Raw genomic sequence first — 15418 nt, 5'->3', positions numbered from 1 at the left:
AGAGACTAGGAAAAGTCTCATTTAGTACACTTACCTAGCTAAGAGAATGGCCACCATGGTGGTCATTTTTGGGAAGGCAGGGTACAGTATAGTATTGTAACAAATTTAGAGACTAAGGCTTATATCTCCAAATCACAGTAACAGGTCCATAGGATGTAGCACACCCTTGTTCATTCCCATTCCTAGACCACCACTGTAGTTTGCTTTAATTTAGCTCCTATTCTAGAGATTTGGATGAAACTAAAAATAGAGTTGTATGCACAAGGCAATGCCATGCCTAACTCACTCCCTTGAATCTGTATTAAGAAATTACAGAACAAAACCCACGTACACTACTTCTGGTTCTTCGATAGATCAATTAAAAGTGAGGGCTGCATTAAGAGCTTACAAAGGTTTAATTTAAAGCTAAAACTATGTTTAGCTTCCCCAACTACATCAGAATTTTTGACAGTACTTCTGCAATACTTTGCATTAACTGACACATATATGTATTTATTTATTTTTAAATTAACTGGAGATTTCAATAGAGATGCAGATATCATTTACTCCAGTTAACACTCTCCTTCCTACCAGGCTTTCTAACCATCACCTTGGTACTGTTCCCCACACTTACACCCATTACTCATCTACCGTGATCTCAAATCACTCACATCACTGTCCACAATGTTCCACATAAAGCCAAAAAAAGCAAAACAAAAATACTATAAAAGCAGAATGTAAATACATAGAGGCCCTCAGATTGCAAAAGGAGACATGATATTAAGGGAAACTGAAGAAATAAAAAACAACAGAATTATTTACAGAGCAATATGACAGCCGGTTAGCACTTTTAACAAGAATTTTTAAATATTTAAGATAATTATTTCAAATATCTGTACTTTAGCAGTGCACAAAAGATCTTGGGACTCTTCATTGCCAAGCACTGTACAAATACTAAGGCAGTTTTTGTCTGAATGATACTTCAACCTTATTACTTTTATTAACTTTAATTCACACTTCCCTTTTTCTCATCTGTTACCACCAGCTGCTGCACAGCCCTATCACCCCTCAATGAGGTATCAAATACCAACTTCACTGTTTATCTGCTCTGCAACACCAACCTCCACACCCATTCCTTACTTCACAGTAAGCCTGGTTTTGTGCTTTCTCCAATGTGTCCATAATGCCTAGAAGTTGATCATCATGAACATCTGCAAAACTAATGTATATTATGCACCTTCAGATTCCTACTCAACTGTTACTCCCCAAATATGTAAAAACGTAATGACCTAGGTCATTAGTGTGACAAAACCAATGCTGTTCTTGCACACAGATGGCTACAACAAGCCATACGGCAAGCTATGCCATATCCATGCCCTATACTATAAAAAAGCTGTGCTCCTTCAGAGGGGGAGAATAATCTTTGTGACTGCCCAGCAACTTTGAGATACACCAAGATCATATTCCAGGAGCAGTGCCATCAAGTGCTACAGCAGCACAAAAAAGTTAAATCTCCTAAACTAGGTCTTTAGTGAAGAGTTTTGATGATTTGAGGCAAGTCATGCTACATAGACCACACAAGCAAGAATGCTGTTATACTTGCCCATGTAACACAGTACATGGACTAAATACTTTAAGCTGAGTTTACCAGAAATAAAAAAATATGTAAGTAGTAAAGGCTACTATCAAAGGGAACTCCAAACACCATTAAATTATCCATTGACATTTATGAAAGTTGAAAGCTGTACTTCAGCTTGCAGACAGTTATCTGAGTTGCCTCGGGTAGTCCAAGATTTATTTTAAACAGTACTGTAAAATACAGCTGTAGTGCTTCTGCAGCTAGGCTCATGCCTTGAGAATAGATGCTTTTGCAACAGTAAGCAATTTTAACTAATTGACACTATTAGTTACATGCTGGTCCTCTACAGTTTTCCTGAACTCTGTTCCTATTGCCAGATGCTAAGAAGAAAAAAAAAAAAATGGTAAAAATATACTTGGAGCAAGCCAGGTGAAATGCAACAGGCAGTGAGAAAGAACTAATAAACCCTATCAGACACAAACTGGTTTCTATAGACCTACTTGTCTATGTCTGCATTAAACTCCCCAGTTTACTTACTACAGAAACATTTTCTTAGTTAGAACACAGTGTAACATGAACTGCAAGAGATTCACACAGTATCTAGTCAAAGACCTCTCGGACCTGAAAACAGGATCTAGAGATAGACACATTATATCCAGCAAGGCTCCACAAGTCATCCCCTGCTCTTTAGCAGCTAGGCCAGATTTGGCTTTGGCTCTGTGCACAGTATTCCCCAGCATCCATACTAGCTTATGCAATGAAAAAAGTCAACACTTCAGCTCATTATGCAGCTAATGTTTTATAAAGTGACACTAAGAAAAGGTCGCAAGGCTGAAACAAGGACAAGGAAGTATGTATTATCATTAAGTGAAAAAAGTACCCCTCCATTTTTTTAAAGCAATCTCAGCAAACAACTTCACAAGTCTTAGTTACATACACCTCACAAATAACCATTTAAATGACAAAACCTTGAAACACGTTACTCAAAGGTGTTTTCTACTTTTGTAGGATTGCCCTGAGTGGCCTACTGAATTAGAAATTACTAAAAAGCAACACAAAGAGGTCTAAGGTAAAACGTTAGAGGAGCTATGTAAAATGACACCCATGGACACTTTTTGAAATCCATCACTTCAAAAAAAACTAGCTTCCAAACTAAGCAGACAAAAATACATTTCAGGAAGAGACATGTGCATCACTAGCAAACCACAGTAAGAATCTTTCCCTGACAGCAGCAGGGCAATTTTTAAAAAATGTTTCAGGAATTAAAAAAACCCACAAAACATGTTCCTAAAATCAATAGTAAAACATTACTTGAAACACTAATTTCTATTGTCTTGATTTTAAAATAATGAGGTCTTCATAGTGTGCCAGAAGCAACTACAGACGTAAGCTTTTCATAGCAAAGAAATCTCCCAGAGATAATTTTTGGAAACAGAGCCGATAAACTCATAAATGCCCCTACAAGGCAGCAGCAGTACTGAGAAGCTATTCTTTCAAAGTTTCTCTGTAATACTATAAGCAAAACAAAAAGTTTGTAATACTTCTGACTTACAGAGGGCTTACAGAACACTGGGAGAATGAAAGAAACAAACAGCAGCAAGACAGACAAAGGAAAAACAAAGGTACTGAACTTCATCCAAAGAGCTACAACATAGCTCTTTTCTCTCGAGATTTATGTTCACTACAGGACATAAGTATCTGCAACGTGCCTGTACAGTACCTAGGACAAGGACATTCAATCCTGACTAGAACCCTAAAGTAGAACCGCAGTATATACTACAGCATATTTGAAAGAAATATGGCTTATGTAGTCCTACATAGGCAACATAATATCTCGGGTTTAAAACACAGCCTCTGCCAAAAGCAGTGATAGATGAAGAGGAATTAAAGTGGCCTAGCACAGATTTCATTAGCACTTCAGGACATTCCCAGGTGAGATTCTATCTGCCTCAGTAGACTTAAAAGCATGGTATCACCTGCGCTTCAACAGATTCATAACTCAGATGGATTCTGGGAAGCAGCAGCTGCACTCACTCATCAACTCTTGTTCTTTCCATAGGGTGACGGATTCCCAGGCACCTATTCAGAACATTCCCCCTCATTCCTATTACTGTTCAACAAATAGCCTTAAGAACAACTTTCCATTTTAAAATTGATCTGACCTCCAGGAAAAGACTGCACTGAGGAGGTAAGTTGGACTGCTGCATACCCTAAAAACTTCCTAAAAAACCCATGAAAGTCTGTAAAGCCATACAGTCAAAAACCATCACCTTTAGATGTAAGAACAGGGTCAAAGTATTATCATCCAAACCCTAATTTCTCTGTCAAGAGAAAATGAGAAGATGCTGTTACAGTATTTACTGTGTAGACTGATTTGTGGGCAATAAATACCACAATCAACTCCTTTAAAACAAGCAAATATCAGAGTGCAACTTCTCGTGAATAAGGATTCAGCTCTACAAAACGTGGAAAAAGATGGAAATAAGTTTGATACCAAAAAGATCTGTTGACTGAAAGATAATGTGAGATAGTATTTCAAGTAATAATTAATTAATTAATTAATAATGCACTCAATGCTTACCCATCTCTTCCCTTACTGACAATTTTAACTTCGAAATAGTATATGCCACAGGCTGCAGGTATAGGATGTGTAGCTCGAACAGAAGCAGCATCTTTTGGAGTTTTTCCATGACCTGAAAAACAATTGCATTCAAAACACAACAAAAATGTATTTTAGATAATTGCAGAAGATGACTCAAAAGTATACATACTGACTATTCAAAACAGAAGGCTTATGTAATGAGCAAACAATATACAATGTTCTAATCAGTCTCATTTTTATGCAAGAATATTTCCCCCAACACTAAGTTTTCATTGTAGGCACCTGCATTGCCACTGAGCATGCTATGAGAAGTTCTGGATATACTGTTCTAAAAGGTTCTACAATTATTTGAAGGGAAACTAGAAAAAAGTTTCATCACAGTAACAAAATTGATAAAAGTCCACCTGGGTTTGAAAGAACTGTATGATTTCTCAAATGCACAGGGCTTATTCATTTGTACAGACTGAAACATGATATAACAGAGTTTTTTCTACTGCTTAGCACTCTGAATTGTCAAGTTATTTACGATACTTCAATTCTAATGTCCTTCAGAGTAAACATCCGTCATTATATAGAAAATACAACTCATAATTCATTTCCACGTGCTGAATGTTATTTCAGGACACCATTAGTGGTACAGCCTGTAACTGAGCTAATGCAGCTCCTACTCCTTTTTCTTGTAAGGCTCACTATGTATCAGCTCTGCCATCAGAATGCCCAATGCCAGCTCTGTTAAGCTGTCTAGGGACATTCAACCTAAACCCAAGAGCCACTTCCATTCCACTATGACTAACTCTCCTGCATGTGTCACCCTCTGCACAGCCCTTTGTTCCAAAGGCAACCTGGAAGCAGGCTTTTGGCCAGATGACTTGTTTTGGCAACAGCCTGTTCAAGCAAGCTCAGCCTCTCCCAGGCACACCAAAAATCCCTCAACTGTTGTGTGAAAGTTACACATGGGGTCACAGGACAGAGTTTAAAAAATAAAATAAAAAATAAAAAAAAAGAGAGCAAGGTGGAAAGTATATTGGATCCTGGCAAGCGGTATTTCAACAAGATGGCAACCAGGAACAGATTGTCATTGTCATAAGAATAATTCACATAGATCCAATGCCCACCTTCTGTGTGGATCTGAGGCATGAATAAAAGAGATGACTGTTTTGAGTGTGCTGTGCGAATCACTTGGGCTGCAGCACTCCAGCTGTCACCTCCAGTCCAGACAGGGAGGCCTACTGCACCTGCATAGCAATTGATCTGCATATGCCAAAAAACCAGCCAAACAAAAAATGCAACCAAAAAGCCCTCACTCCTTCCAGCAGCATTAGCACTGGAATTATTGCTCAGGCACAGATTAATCACATCTCGTGTGCAGCAGGTCGGGGTCACACAGCAAGGAAGAATGCAGTTAAATGACAGCGCTGCCAGCCAGCAGGATCACGGAAAGCTGACCTACACTACTTGAACCTCTAACCACAGAGCCCTCTAGTGTAAACGGTGACAGAACAGTGAACGCTTACCTGCCTGTAAAGCTAGCACCAACCATCTCTTACCAAATGGCAACTACTCAGCCAAGAAGAGCTCTCCATTTCATCGCAGTCACACTTGCATTCAAACCTTGCTAGCACAGCACGAATTCTTCACTCACTGAGAAGAGGTTTAACCTACAAAGTTTTTCTGATGCAACTAGTTCACCTCAGTGTGTTACTAACTTCAGGCAACTAGCCCATCATCTTACTTTCCTGGGTGCAGACGCATTGCTCACTTCATTATGTCATTACTAAACACATTTTATACAAAGATCCTTTTATCACCTCATAGGTTTTACAATATTATTACCTACCTTCTGCATGTTGTTTTCAAAAGTCTCACATGAGGAAAAACCAGTAATTTACTCCTCCATACACCAGCCAGCACACATGTTTTATTGTTCACCACTTTTAAATTATGTCTGAGGTACAGTATTCCTTTTCAACCTGCTCAAGTTAGCAAACAGCCGGCCCCTGCAGCCCCAGAGGGCACAATCAGCTTTGTCTCTGAAAAAGGCTTGTGATATGAACCCTAAAAGAGCTAACACCTCACATCTGTACAACTGAGCCCTCGATTGCTATTTATTTTTGGGCTGTGTCAATGAAGCGAATAACCAAGTACATAACCTTAGAGCTTCCATAGGTTTTCTTGGTTTTCAAGTGCTGGTAGCTCACCATTAAGCTACTATAAATCAGATTATCATTCCTAAGCGTGCAGAAATCCTTCAGCTAAAAGGCACCCAAAACTTCATGGGCAGAACATTAAACTCTTGAGAGATCTCTTAAATGCAGATAGTTCTGATTAAATGATGCATTTGTTGGGGGAGGAGGGGAAGGAAAGACACTGTTTTTAAATGTCCTTAGGTTTTCACTTTAAAATAGACTGCGAAGAAGTTCCCTTGGTTACTCTATGCACTTGACAATCTGTGTAGTTTCAGTCTGAGTCAGGCGCCTTATTTGGGCAAGTCTTCCACAGAGACGACTAAAGTAGTAGGAACTAGCCAAATATTATTGAAAATGTACATCTATTACCCAGCAGACTTTGTTTTGTGAAATCACAATCTAAAGTGTTTGGAAATAATACCAATACAAGGTATTCTTAGCATCTCTTTCTGAAACCAGTCCCCTTCTCCCACCCTCTCCCCAATCCAGGCAGCTATTTGCAAGGACATACCACAAGCCAGATTGATTAGCTGACTGGGTTTAAGAAACCTACCAGATTTTTTAAAGCAGCAGATCAGTTCCCTGCTCCGGTTCACAACACAGCCACACACAGCTGTCACACTGCAAATAAGAGGTCGACACAGGGGCAGAAGTAACAGGATACCTTACCAGTATTGCCAAACACTTCATGTGGTGAAGCAACACGCTTTGGGAAGTCAGTGCCCAAAACTACTTTCATCCCATTAAAACAGAAGACACCCTAAATTTAGAACTGCTGTCCTTTTAATATAATCTCCTGTGAATCCCATTTTACTACTGGAGTATGCTGCTTTCATTCGTAGTTAAGATACAGTTATTATTTCTAACAGCAAATTCAACAGCACCAAGCAGTTAACCACTTTCAAATATTCCAAATACCTGTACACTGTCTCAACATGCTAGTTGAGACTTTCAGTACTACCAAGCTACAGCTGATTACCTGAGGAGTCAAGAAACACTAGTTATCCGACAGCATTAAAACAATAAAGAAGGTCTTTACAGAACAGGTAGCTGAACTGCAAATTTCTTATCAAAGGCTTTTACCGATGCTAAAGTGGATGCTGGGCAAGCCTCTAGAACAGAAGTTAACTGAGAAACTACCTTTAGCTTAAAATGGCTGGAAACTGAGAGGGGATGCACCATGTATGCCCAGCATGGTTTTAGATTTTTCTGTAGGCTCTCACTTATGGCCACTGTCACTGATGGGACACTAACCTGAGTGGCCTATTACCTTAGCATTATATACTGCTGCCACATTCTTTGGTAACCTGAGTCCCCACTTCCTTGCTTGTGAATAAAAAGGCACTTTTGACACCCAGCTCTGAACTTCTGCATCGAAGGTTCTAAACGCCCTAAGCAGATCACACAAACACTGCCCTACATTCCCCAAAACAGACCTCTTTCATAGCAACAAGCTATAGTTAAAGTATTTAAACCAATACTTTTAAAGTATGTACTATTTAACACAAAAAATTCAATCATTTTCAGCATTAAAAAAAGAATTCTGCAAACAGATATATTGGGGCAGAGAAGGGAAAACAGGTGTACAAGTCTTCAACTTCACACTGTAAATCAGATCATAGGTCAGTTCAATTAGCAGAATTGGTTTTGACTTGGCTTTCATTGAAAGTGTTTAACCATGAGCTGACCATGCTTAAGGAGTAAAGCTTTATTTTTTTTTTAAGCAGTAATTCACACTGATTGCTTTTACTAAAAGTAGTATGATCAGCCCCTTAGCAAAAATAAACTGAAATGAACCAAAATTTGAATTCCACCTACTTGAAAAAAGCCAATTCAGGTAAAACCGTTTTTGGAGAGGCCATTTTAGCCTCCAAAAATATAATCTTCGAACATAAATGTGTGTAATGCATATGCACGGCATAGTCCAAAAGAAGTCTACGGAAGTGTCTACCTAGACAAAAGTAAAAGTGTTTATACAGTTCAAATCCTTAAATGAAGTTTACATAAGCTGAACTGCGGTTATTTCCAACAGGTGGTTCAAGGACTTGCTCACAGTGCCAAAAATAAAATAATCAAGGCCTAATCTTCTGTTGAATTCATTAGGAAAGTTTCACTGAGACAAGAAAAAAAAGAAGGCGTGCAAAAATTACTAGTTTTACTTCAACTTCTTCCCCAGTTTGAAGCAACAAGACATCTCAGAGCTACAAAGTGTCCAAAACAGGCATACTGTACTGTACTGAATGTATTTCAAGTATTTTCTGCCAAAAAAACTGACACCATCCTTCTATCACTGAATGACAACACAGAACTATTACTATAGAATTCTCTTCTGTTTGTTATAGAAATCGGAATGCATAGTTTGCACCAGATGGCTTTTGGTTGTTTTGGTTTTTTTTTAGTTTGGCACTAGACACAGTTCAAAGGCAACTGCATTGTAAATAAGTGTCTGGCTAAGATTTCCTGGCCTGCAATACATCAGAGAAAGTTCACGCAATGGCAGCTTACTCAAAATTGCATAACTTTCCTCAGCTTTCTTTGGGCAATTGTCACAAGACTAACTTATGTGAAATTTCTATAGAACTTTCCATGATTTTAACACTGACCATTTAGTCTGTTCACCTAATTCTGTATATAGTTCCCTTCATGCATTGAGTCGGTATTTTTATTTCCTTATACTACATAACAGATTATTATCTGATGGAAACTGAACTTGTCTGTCTAGTGGAACATTCATATTACATACGGCATTTATGAAATCCCTGTTTTTCAACAGGATCCATGTGTTAATTCTGAGTATTTTAGAAACATGGGAATATTTTTAAAGTCCTACCTTAACAGCGACATATTTTGTGCAACTGCTTTACATGTCACACACACTTGCGCGAACCTTTATGCTTTCTTTACCACTTACCTACATCTCAGAGCTGTTAACATTACAATTAAGTGAAATGACAGATTTTTTCTGATATCATTTTTCATGTCTCCCTTACATATGTATACCATGAACAACAGTCACTAGGACAGTGTTCGCTTTCTATCAGCTTGCACAGCTAACTGACAGCAAGACAGAAATGTAGGTCTGTCCATCTGAAAAACAGAAATACCCTCGGGTATAGGCTTTTAATATATTACAGTGTCACTAGTGCCAACATATATGTATTCCATATCCAGATTTTGACAAAGAATCCTAATCAAGAGTCAGAATGTGTAAAAGTGCAACAGAATAGGTCACTGGGGAAAGAAATTAGCCTTGCTGCTAACAACACAGCAATCAATGCATCTTGCCTTCAACCACCTCCCACGTCTGCTTTCCTCTTGTAAGTAATGCTATGATTCTGAGAGATAACACAAAAGAGCTCTGACCCTTGGGTTCTGTTGACCCCAACTATATTTAAAGAGCTGTTATCCTGATGCTGGACTGTACTCCTTTCTTTAAACCTCCACCACTTACTCAGTGACTGGTTTTGTGGCAGTTTTGATTTTTTTAAGCACTCTCTAGGATGCTTGCAAAAAGCTTAAAAGTCCAGAAACACAGTACACCAGGCACCACAGCTGCAATGGGTAGAAAGAGACCTCTACTGCAGCTTGTGTTGCCATGCAAGTTGTCCACTGGCATGCAAGAAAATGAAAGGAATCTTCAAAATTACAGAGAGAACACCATCATGTCTCTCACAGACCAATGAAACAAAAATAGCACTGCTCACAATGCATCAGCACCTTAAAATTATGAAGCTAGTTATATGAAAAAATTACTTTGAAAGCTTTTGCTCCAGTTGTTTCCCCACACATTTTTTGCAGAGACATGAATCCACAACACCTCCAGGGTGGAAGGAAAGCTCTGATGTTAAACCTTCCACCTCCTATCAGTCACAGACAAGGAGGAAATTACTCCAGAAACACAGCTCTAGAGCCAGAAATCTACAGAGGCAGCAGAGAAAGCATAAGTGTACAAGGTACCTATACTACAGTAATAGGAAACAGTAAGACTTGCTTTTCATTACTGGCTTCTTTGGACAGGCCTGTCTTGTCTCCCTTCCCTGAGTATTTTGGTCAAGAATACAACAGATCTTTATCCACACTCAATGTGAGATTCAAATTTCCTTTCAACAAAAACATCTACCGTGACTACTGAGATAACTTCAGAACCGCTGTAAATGCCAATATTCCACAAGATATTTTGAATGCTTTCTTTTGAGACCTTTATTTGCAACTGATTTGCAGAAACATTTCACAGTGCTAAGCACATTCTTACTTGCTATCTTCCCTTAGTATCCTCATTGAGCCGCCTCATTTTCTTCCCTTTTATTGTATTCTCAGGGCTGAAGGATCCAGGAAGGAGAAAAGGCAGATGTTTTAGACTGTTTCCCCCCACACACTTCTCAAGGTAGGAATGCCCTGACACCGTTCATTGCTTAGTCCAGTTAGCAACTCCAGGTGCCAGCTGGTAACATAGGCATGGGGCTGCCCTAGCAGCCACCTTCATTAAATTACCAGGAAGAGAAGATGGGCCACTTAAGAAACCATTCACTCCCACTTGCAGTTAGAAGAAAGAAAAGTGTAGGCATGTTATATGGGCACCTCTCATTTCCAGTCCTCTGGGCTGATCTAGGAATTCTTCAACTTTAATCACTTACTATTATTTCAGAGCTAAAGGTATTTTATTATTATAACTTACTAAGCGTGCTTTATGACTTCTAGCAGAGTATCCACAGTATCTCCTATGCTACCTGTGCTTCAGAAACATGCTGAGCCTCTTGTGGTTTCTTTGAGGTAATGGATTTTTTTTAATGCTAAGGCAAAGGAGAAAAGTGAGGAAAAACAGGGATAGCCCAAAGAAAGTTTGAAAATGTACTTTTACAGTTAGACTGACAGACCAGAGAAGTTCCACCTCTAAATTCCAGTTCATGAGCAAAGAGTTGGTCAAAGCAAAACAAACCAGCAGAACTTGATGGCCATAAAGCTATGATCATCTTATAAAAAAACCAAAAAAATCCCAACCCGCTGCCACTAAACACCAGAAAATACAAAATGCTTCTAAAAATACAAGGTCATAAAACACTGCACAAAAGTCAGGAAATTCAGAGTTGAGTATTAAATTACATGTCCTTAAATCACTCAGTGCCTCCCAGAAACCTGCTCTGTAGTCATCAACCTCCTTTATTATCTTTGTATGGTGCATTAAATTTAGCATTTTTGACAGAGTATTTTGTATGTAATAATAAAGCCTCTCTACTGAAAAAAAAAAAGTCTCAGAGTACATTTAATCCTTTCATGGCAGCCAAATCCTGCCATGTGTTTGTGTTGCCGTTTTCCTCCTCCGATTAAACAGTAACATGTTCATCGAGATTTCACTTGAATTTCTCCCACTGTAAATTCTGAGAAAGGGTAATTGCAAGGTTGTTTTTTTCCTCTCCCATTACATTCATTTGACTACAGACTTTTGTCAGATCCAGTTCTTCACAGCCAACTCAGAAGTGGTTTTGAATCCACATTTCTACTTTAGGACTTGGGCCTAGAACACCAGATGTGTCTGTGTTTTTTCAGGTCAGAGTGTACGCTTATGTTTCCAGGTTTTATGACATTTCATAACAATCACCACAAGTTTTTCTTCTCTCGCCTCTTGCTGATTTATACAAAAGCACAGTCTGATTTTTACCATTTAAGATCGGTAACTTTAGGCAGAAAGTTATAAAGTCACCTTTATTAATGTGAGTCTTGTTGTCATTCCTTCCCTCAAATCACTCCATAGGCTGTACAACAGTTTAATACCAATGACTTTAATTCTATTTTTCACAGTTTAAAAATAAACCCTGTTTTTCTCTGAGCTTTCCCCTCCCGTCATTTCCGTGTTTAATAGCTTAACGCTTGCTGCTCTTAACTCCATTTAACCCTTGCTCTCCTAGACAGAAGGAAAAAAAAAAAAAAAAAAGCCACTTCTTTTCTCCCGCATTACCATAAACAGGACACGTCATGTCGATTCTCCTTTATTCTCCTGCCTCAGACCCAAATCTCGTGGCGATACCTGAATCCAGAGGGAAGTCTCCGAGTTTACATAATGCCCACTCCAGAAGCATAAGGAGGCGGGGGCGGCCCCTTGCCCCCCACCGCCCCCCCGCTCCCCACACCGCGACAGAAACGGGGGGAGGGGAAAGGACAGAAAATAAAGCTGAAATAAGGAAAAACAAGCCCCTTCTCTCCACGCTGCGGGCGATTTAGGGGATCAGAAAGCAGAGAAGGAGAAGAAAGCGGGAGAGGAGCGTGTGTTATTTCCTGTTATTGTTACTCCTGTGCCCACTGCCCGACGGAGGGGTCGGGCCGCTGCCCCCGGCCCGGGGAGGGTCCCCGCACCCCGCCGGGGCACCGGGGGTCGCGGCGGCCCGGGCCGGCCCTCACCTTTGTAGTGCACCCGCAGGTTGTTCTGGGAGAGGCCGATGTAACTGAATTTGTCCTTCGGGCTCCAGGAACGGGGCAACGGCGTCTCCTGCTCGTCCACGGCCGGGTAGAGCCTCTTCAGCCGCCGCTTCAGCTCCTTCTCCTGCTCGTTCAGGGCCGGGTCGCCGTGCGGGAACGACGCCGGGGCGCCGGTGCCGCTCCCCACCGACAGGCCCAGCGCCGCGCCGGTACCGCCGCCCCCCGTCGCTGCGGGCCCGCTGCCGCCGGCGGCGGGTGGCGGCGGCGCAGCGGTGGCCGGCGGCGGCGGCGGCGGGTGGAGCAGGAGCGCGGCGGCCGGTGCGGGGCCGGGGCTGGCGGCCCCAGCGGAGGGGATCCCCGGCGCCGGCGGGGGAGCGGCGGCGGCCAAGGGGAGCTGCGGCGGCGGCGGCTGTTGTTGCCCGGACATCCCGGCTCCGGCCTCCTCCTCCTCCGCCGCCACCTCCCGCGGTCGCGACTGTCACCGGACGGGCCCGGGGCGGAGCGACGGGCAGGCCCGGGCGCTGCGGAGCGAGGTGTCCGCCGGCGGGTCACCCCCAACCGGAGCTGTCTCGGAGGGGGGCGGGGTGCCGGGGGGGCGGTGACGACAGCGGTGGCGGCCCGTAGAGCGGCCCGATGGGAGCGGGGGAAGCCGCGGAGCCGGGCCGGGCTGAGCTGAGGGAGCCGCGGGGCGGAGGGAGCGAGTGAGGCGGGGAGAGCAGCGGCGCCGCGCGCCTGGCGGAAGCGAGGCGGCCGGAGAGCGCGCGCCAGGCGCCGCGGCAGAGCTGGGCTCCCCCCCTCCCCTACACGCTCCCGGTCCCGCGCGCGCGCGCTCTCTGCCCAGCCCCGGCGCGAGGCGCCGCCGTGCGTCGCCCCGTCAGCTGAGCCCGGGGCCCGGCCCGGCCCCGCCTGCCCTTCCTCCTCCTCTTCCTTCTCCTCCTCCTCCTCCTCTGCCTGCCCTTCCTCCTCCTCTTCCTTCTCCTCCTCCTCCTCCTCCAGCGCTGGCGGGGGGGGAGAAAGGGGCGGGGTCTCCACCCCTCAGCGGGTGCGAGGCCGGGCGCGTTGGGCGGGCGGGCGGCGCGCGCCGGGGCGCGAGGCGGTTGCGCTGAGGTGAAGGGGCGGGAACGGCGGGGACAGAAAATAGATGGCGACCGGCCCGGTCTGGCGCTCGGAGCTGTCTGGGAGGCTGGCTCCTGTCAGGCCCGGCTCGCCTCGGCGGCCCGCCCCCGCTAGGGCACGATGGCGAGGGGAAGGGCCGCCGGGAGCCGGGCGGGGTGGCCCGCGGGAGAGGGGAAAGCTTGGGAGTGTCTCCGCTGGCGAGGACGGGGGGAGCAGAACTGTGTTCGGGGTCTTTTTTCCTCCTTTGGTTTGTGCTTTAGGGGAGTATTTTTGCCTGCACTTAATGTCATTGATTAATCATAAATAAACTGCCTGTGCTGGTGCTTTCGCATGGCGGCAATGAAAGAGATGCATCTACAGACAGGCAAGCAGTGACTTTGAAAACATCAGGAGAGGAAGGGAATTTCACGGACAGGTCTGGGACCTGAAACATTGGGCACTTCGCAAACCATGGCCAGCTGCGTGTTGGAGAACAGGTACAGAAGCAGGAAATAGAGCAGGTTCATAATGCTTCACCTCTGTGAAATGGCTGGTGAGGTAATGCAGGTGTGACACTCACAAAAGCTTTTAACAAGCTAAACGTTTCTCACCTATAGTCACCAAAATATCCTGCCGCACGAGACTGATCTGTGATGTTTAGTAGCATCTATGGCTGGACAAAATGCAATTATCTAAAAATACCCTGTCAAAAGGAACTGCAAACTATACAGGAGTAGAAATACCTAGGATGGATGTCAAAACACATGTTGAATCATGCCCAAGGGTCAATTACCCTGGCGTTGGTAGGCTATCTCACATTAGATCTAATTTTGCTTCCTAATACCTAGAGGTTGTTGTAAAATATGAAGCTTAGTAGTTTAGAGTTAATATGAACATAAACTTCGGCAGATGTGTTTATGTTCAAAACTGTAGAGGTGTCTTAACTTTTTTCAAATGTCAACAAAATTTCTGCCATAGCTGCTTCCTGAATCTATGGCTCACTCATCATTCCTGCAAAAATATTTCATGTCATCCATTTTGAGATTGCCACAATCAAGTTCCTATTTCTTCTACAGTAAAATGGGAGAGCAGGTGTTTCCATGCTTAATTTTTGATGTTATTCACTACTCTGATTGCTTTTATCCCATCATTTACAACCTTCCTAGGATAAATAATCCAAATTATCAAAACGTTTTTTTATAAAAGCCTTTCCCCCCAAACATGGCCCCAGACAGACTCATCCACATAACTTTTTCTGAGGTAGGATATACTGTAGACTATGCCAGGGGAGAAAATAAATTCCTTTATGTAGAGGTATTATAATACTTGGTGTTAACCAATATGTTACTTATTCCTTCTGTGTTCTATTAGCTTATTTGTTTTCTGACTTTGTGAGGATTAGAGATAGCACATAGATATTTACGTAAATGCCCAGTTTCTGCTTTTCAATTGATGTAAATGTATTGGAACTTGTCAGATTTAGAAGCAGTACTCGTGTTCCCCTCTAACATGCATTATTTTGCGTTTTCAATATTGAACTTAATATTCACCATTACATAATCCATT

The 15418-nt window shown here is 42.7% G+C and overlaps 1 protein-coding gene across 3 annotated transcripts in view; it reads right to left on the bottom strand.

Annotated features, from left to right (window-relative positions):
- The window catches only part of RANBP9 (RAN binding protein 9), a 40893-nt gene extending 27224 nt beyond the window's left edge, over positions 1-13669 (bottom strand). The window contains exons 1-2 of one of the 3 annotated variants that reach the window (XM_056332384.1): positions 12740-13669; positions 4140-4251 (exon numbers count right to left, since the gene is read on the bottom strand). In XM_056332384.1, coding sequence (XP_056188359.1) covers positions 4140-4251; positions 12740-13184 — 557 coding nt within the window. In that variant the 5' untranslated portion in view covers positions 13185-13669. The remainder of the gene's footprint in view (positions 1-4139; positions 4252-12739) is intronic. The other 2 variants (XM_056332383.1, XM_056332382.1) reach the window with 2 other exon arrangements.
- Between the last annotated feature and the right edge of the window lie 1749 nt (positions 13670-15418).

This window comes from Falco biarmicus, chromosome 3 (genome assembly GCF_023638135.1).
Source record: "Falco biarmicus isolate bFalBia1 chromosome 3, bFalBia1.pri, whole genome shotgun sequence".
Lineage (NCBI taxonomy): Eukaryota > Metazoa > Chordata > Aves > Falconiformes > Falconidae > Falco > Falco biarmicus.
This window is presented reverse-complemented; position numbering and strand designations above follow the sequence as displayed.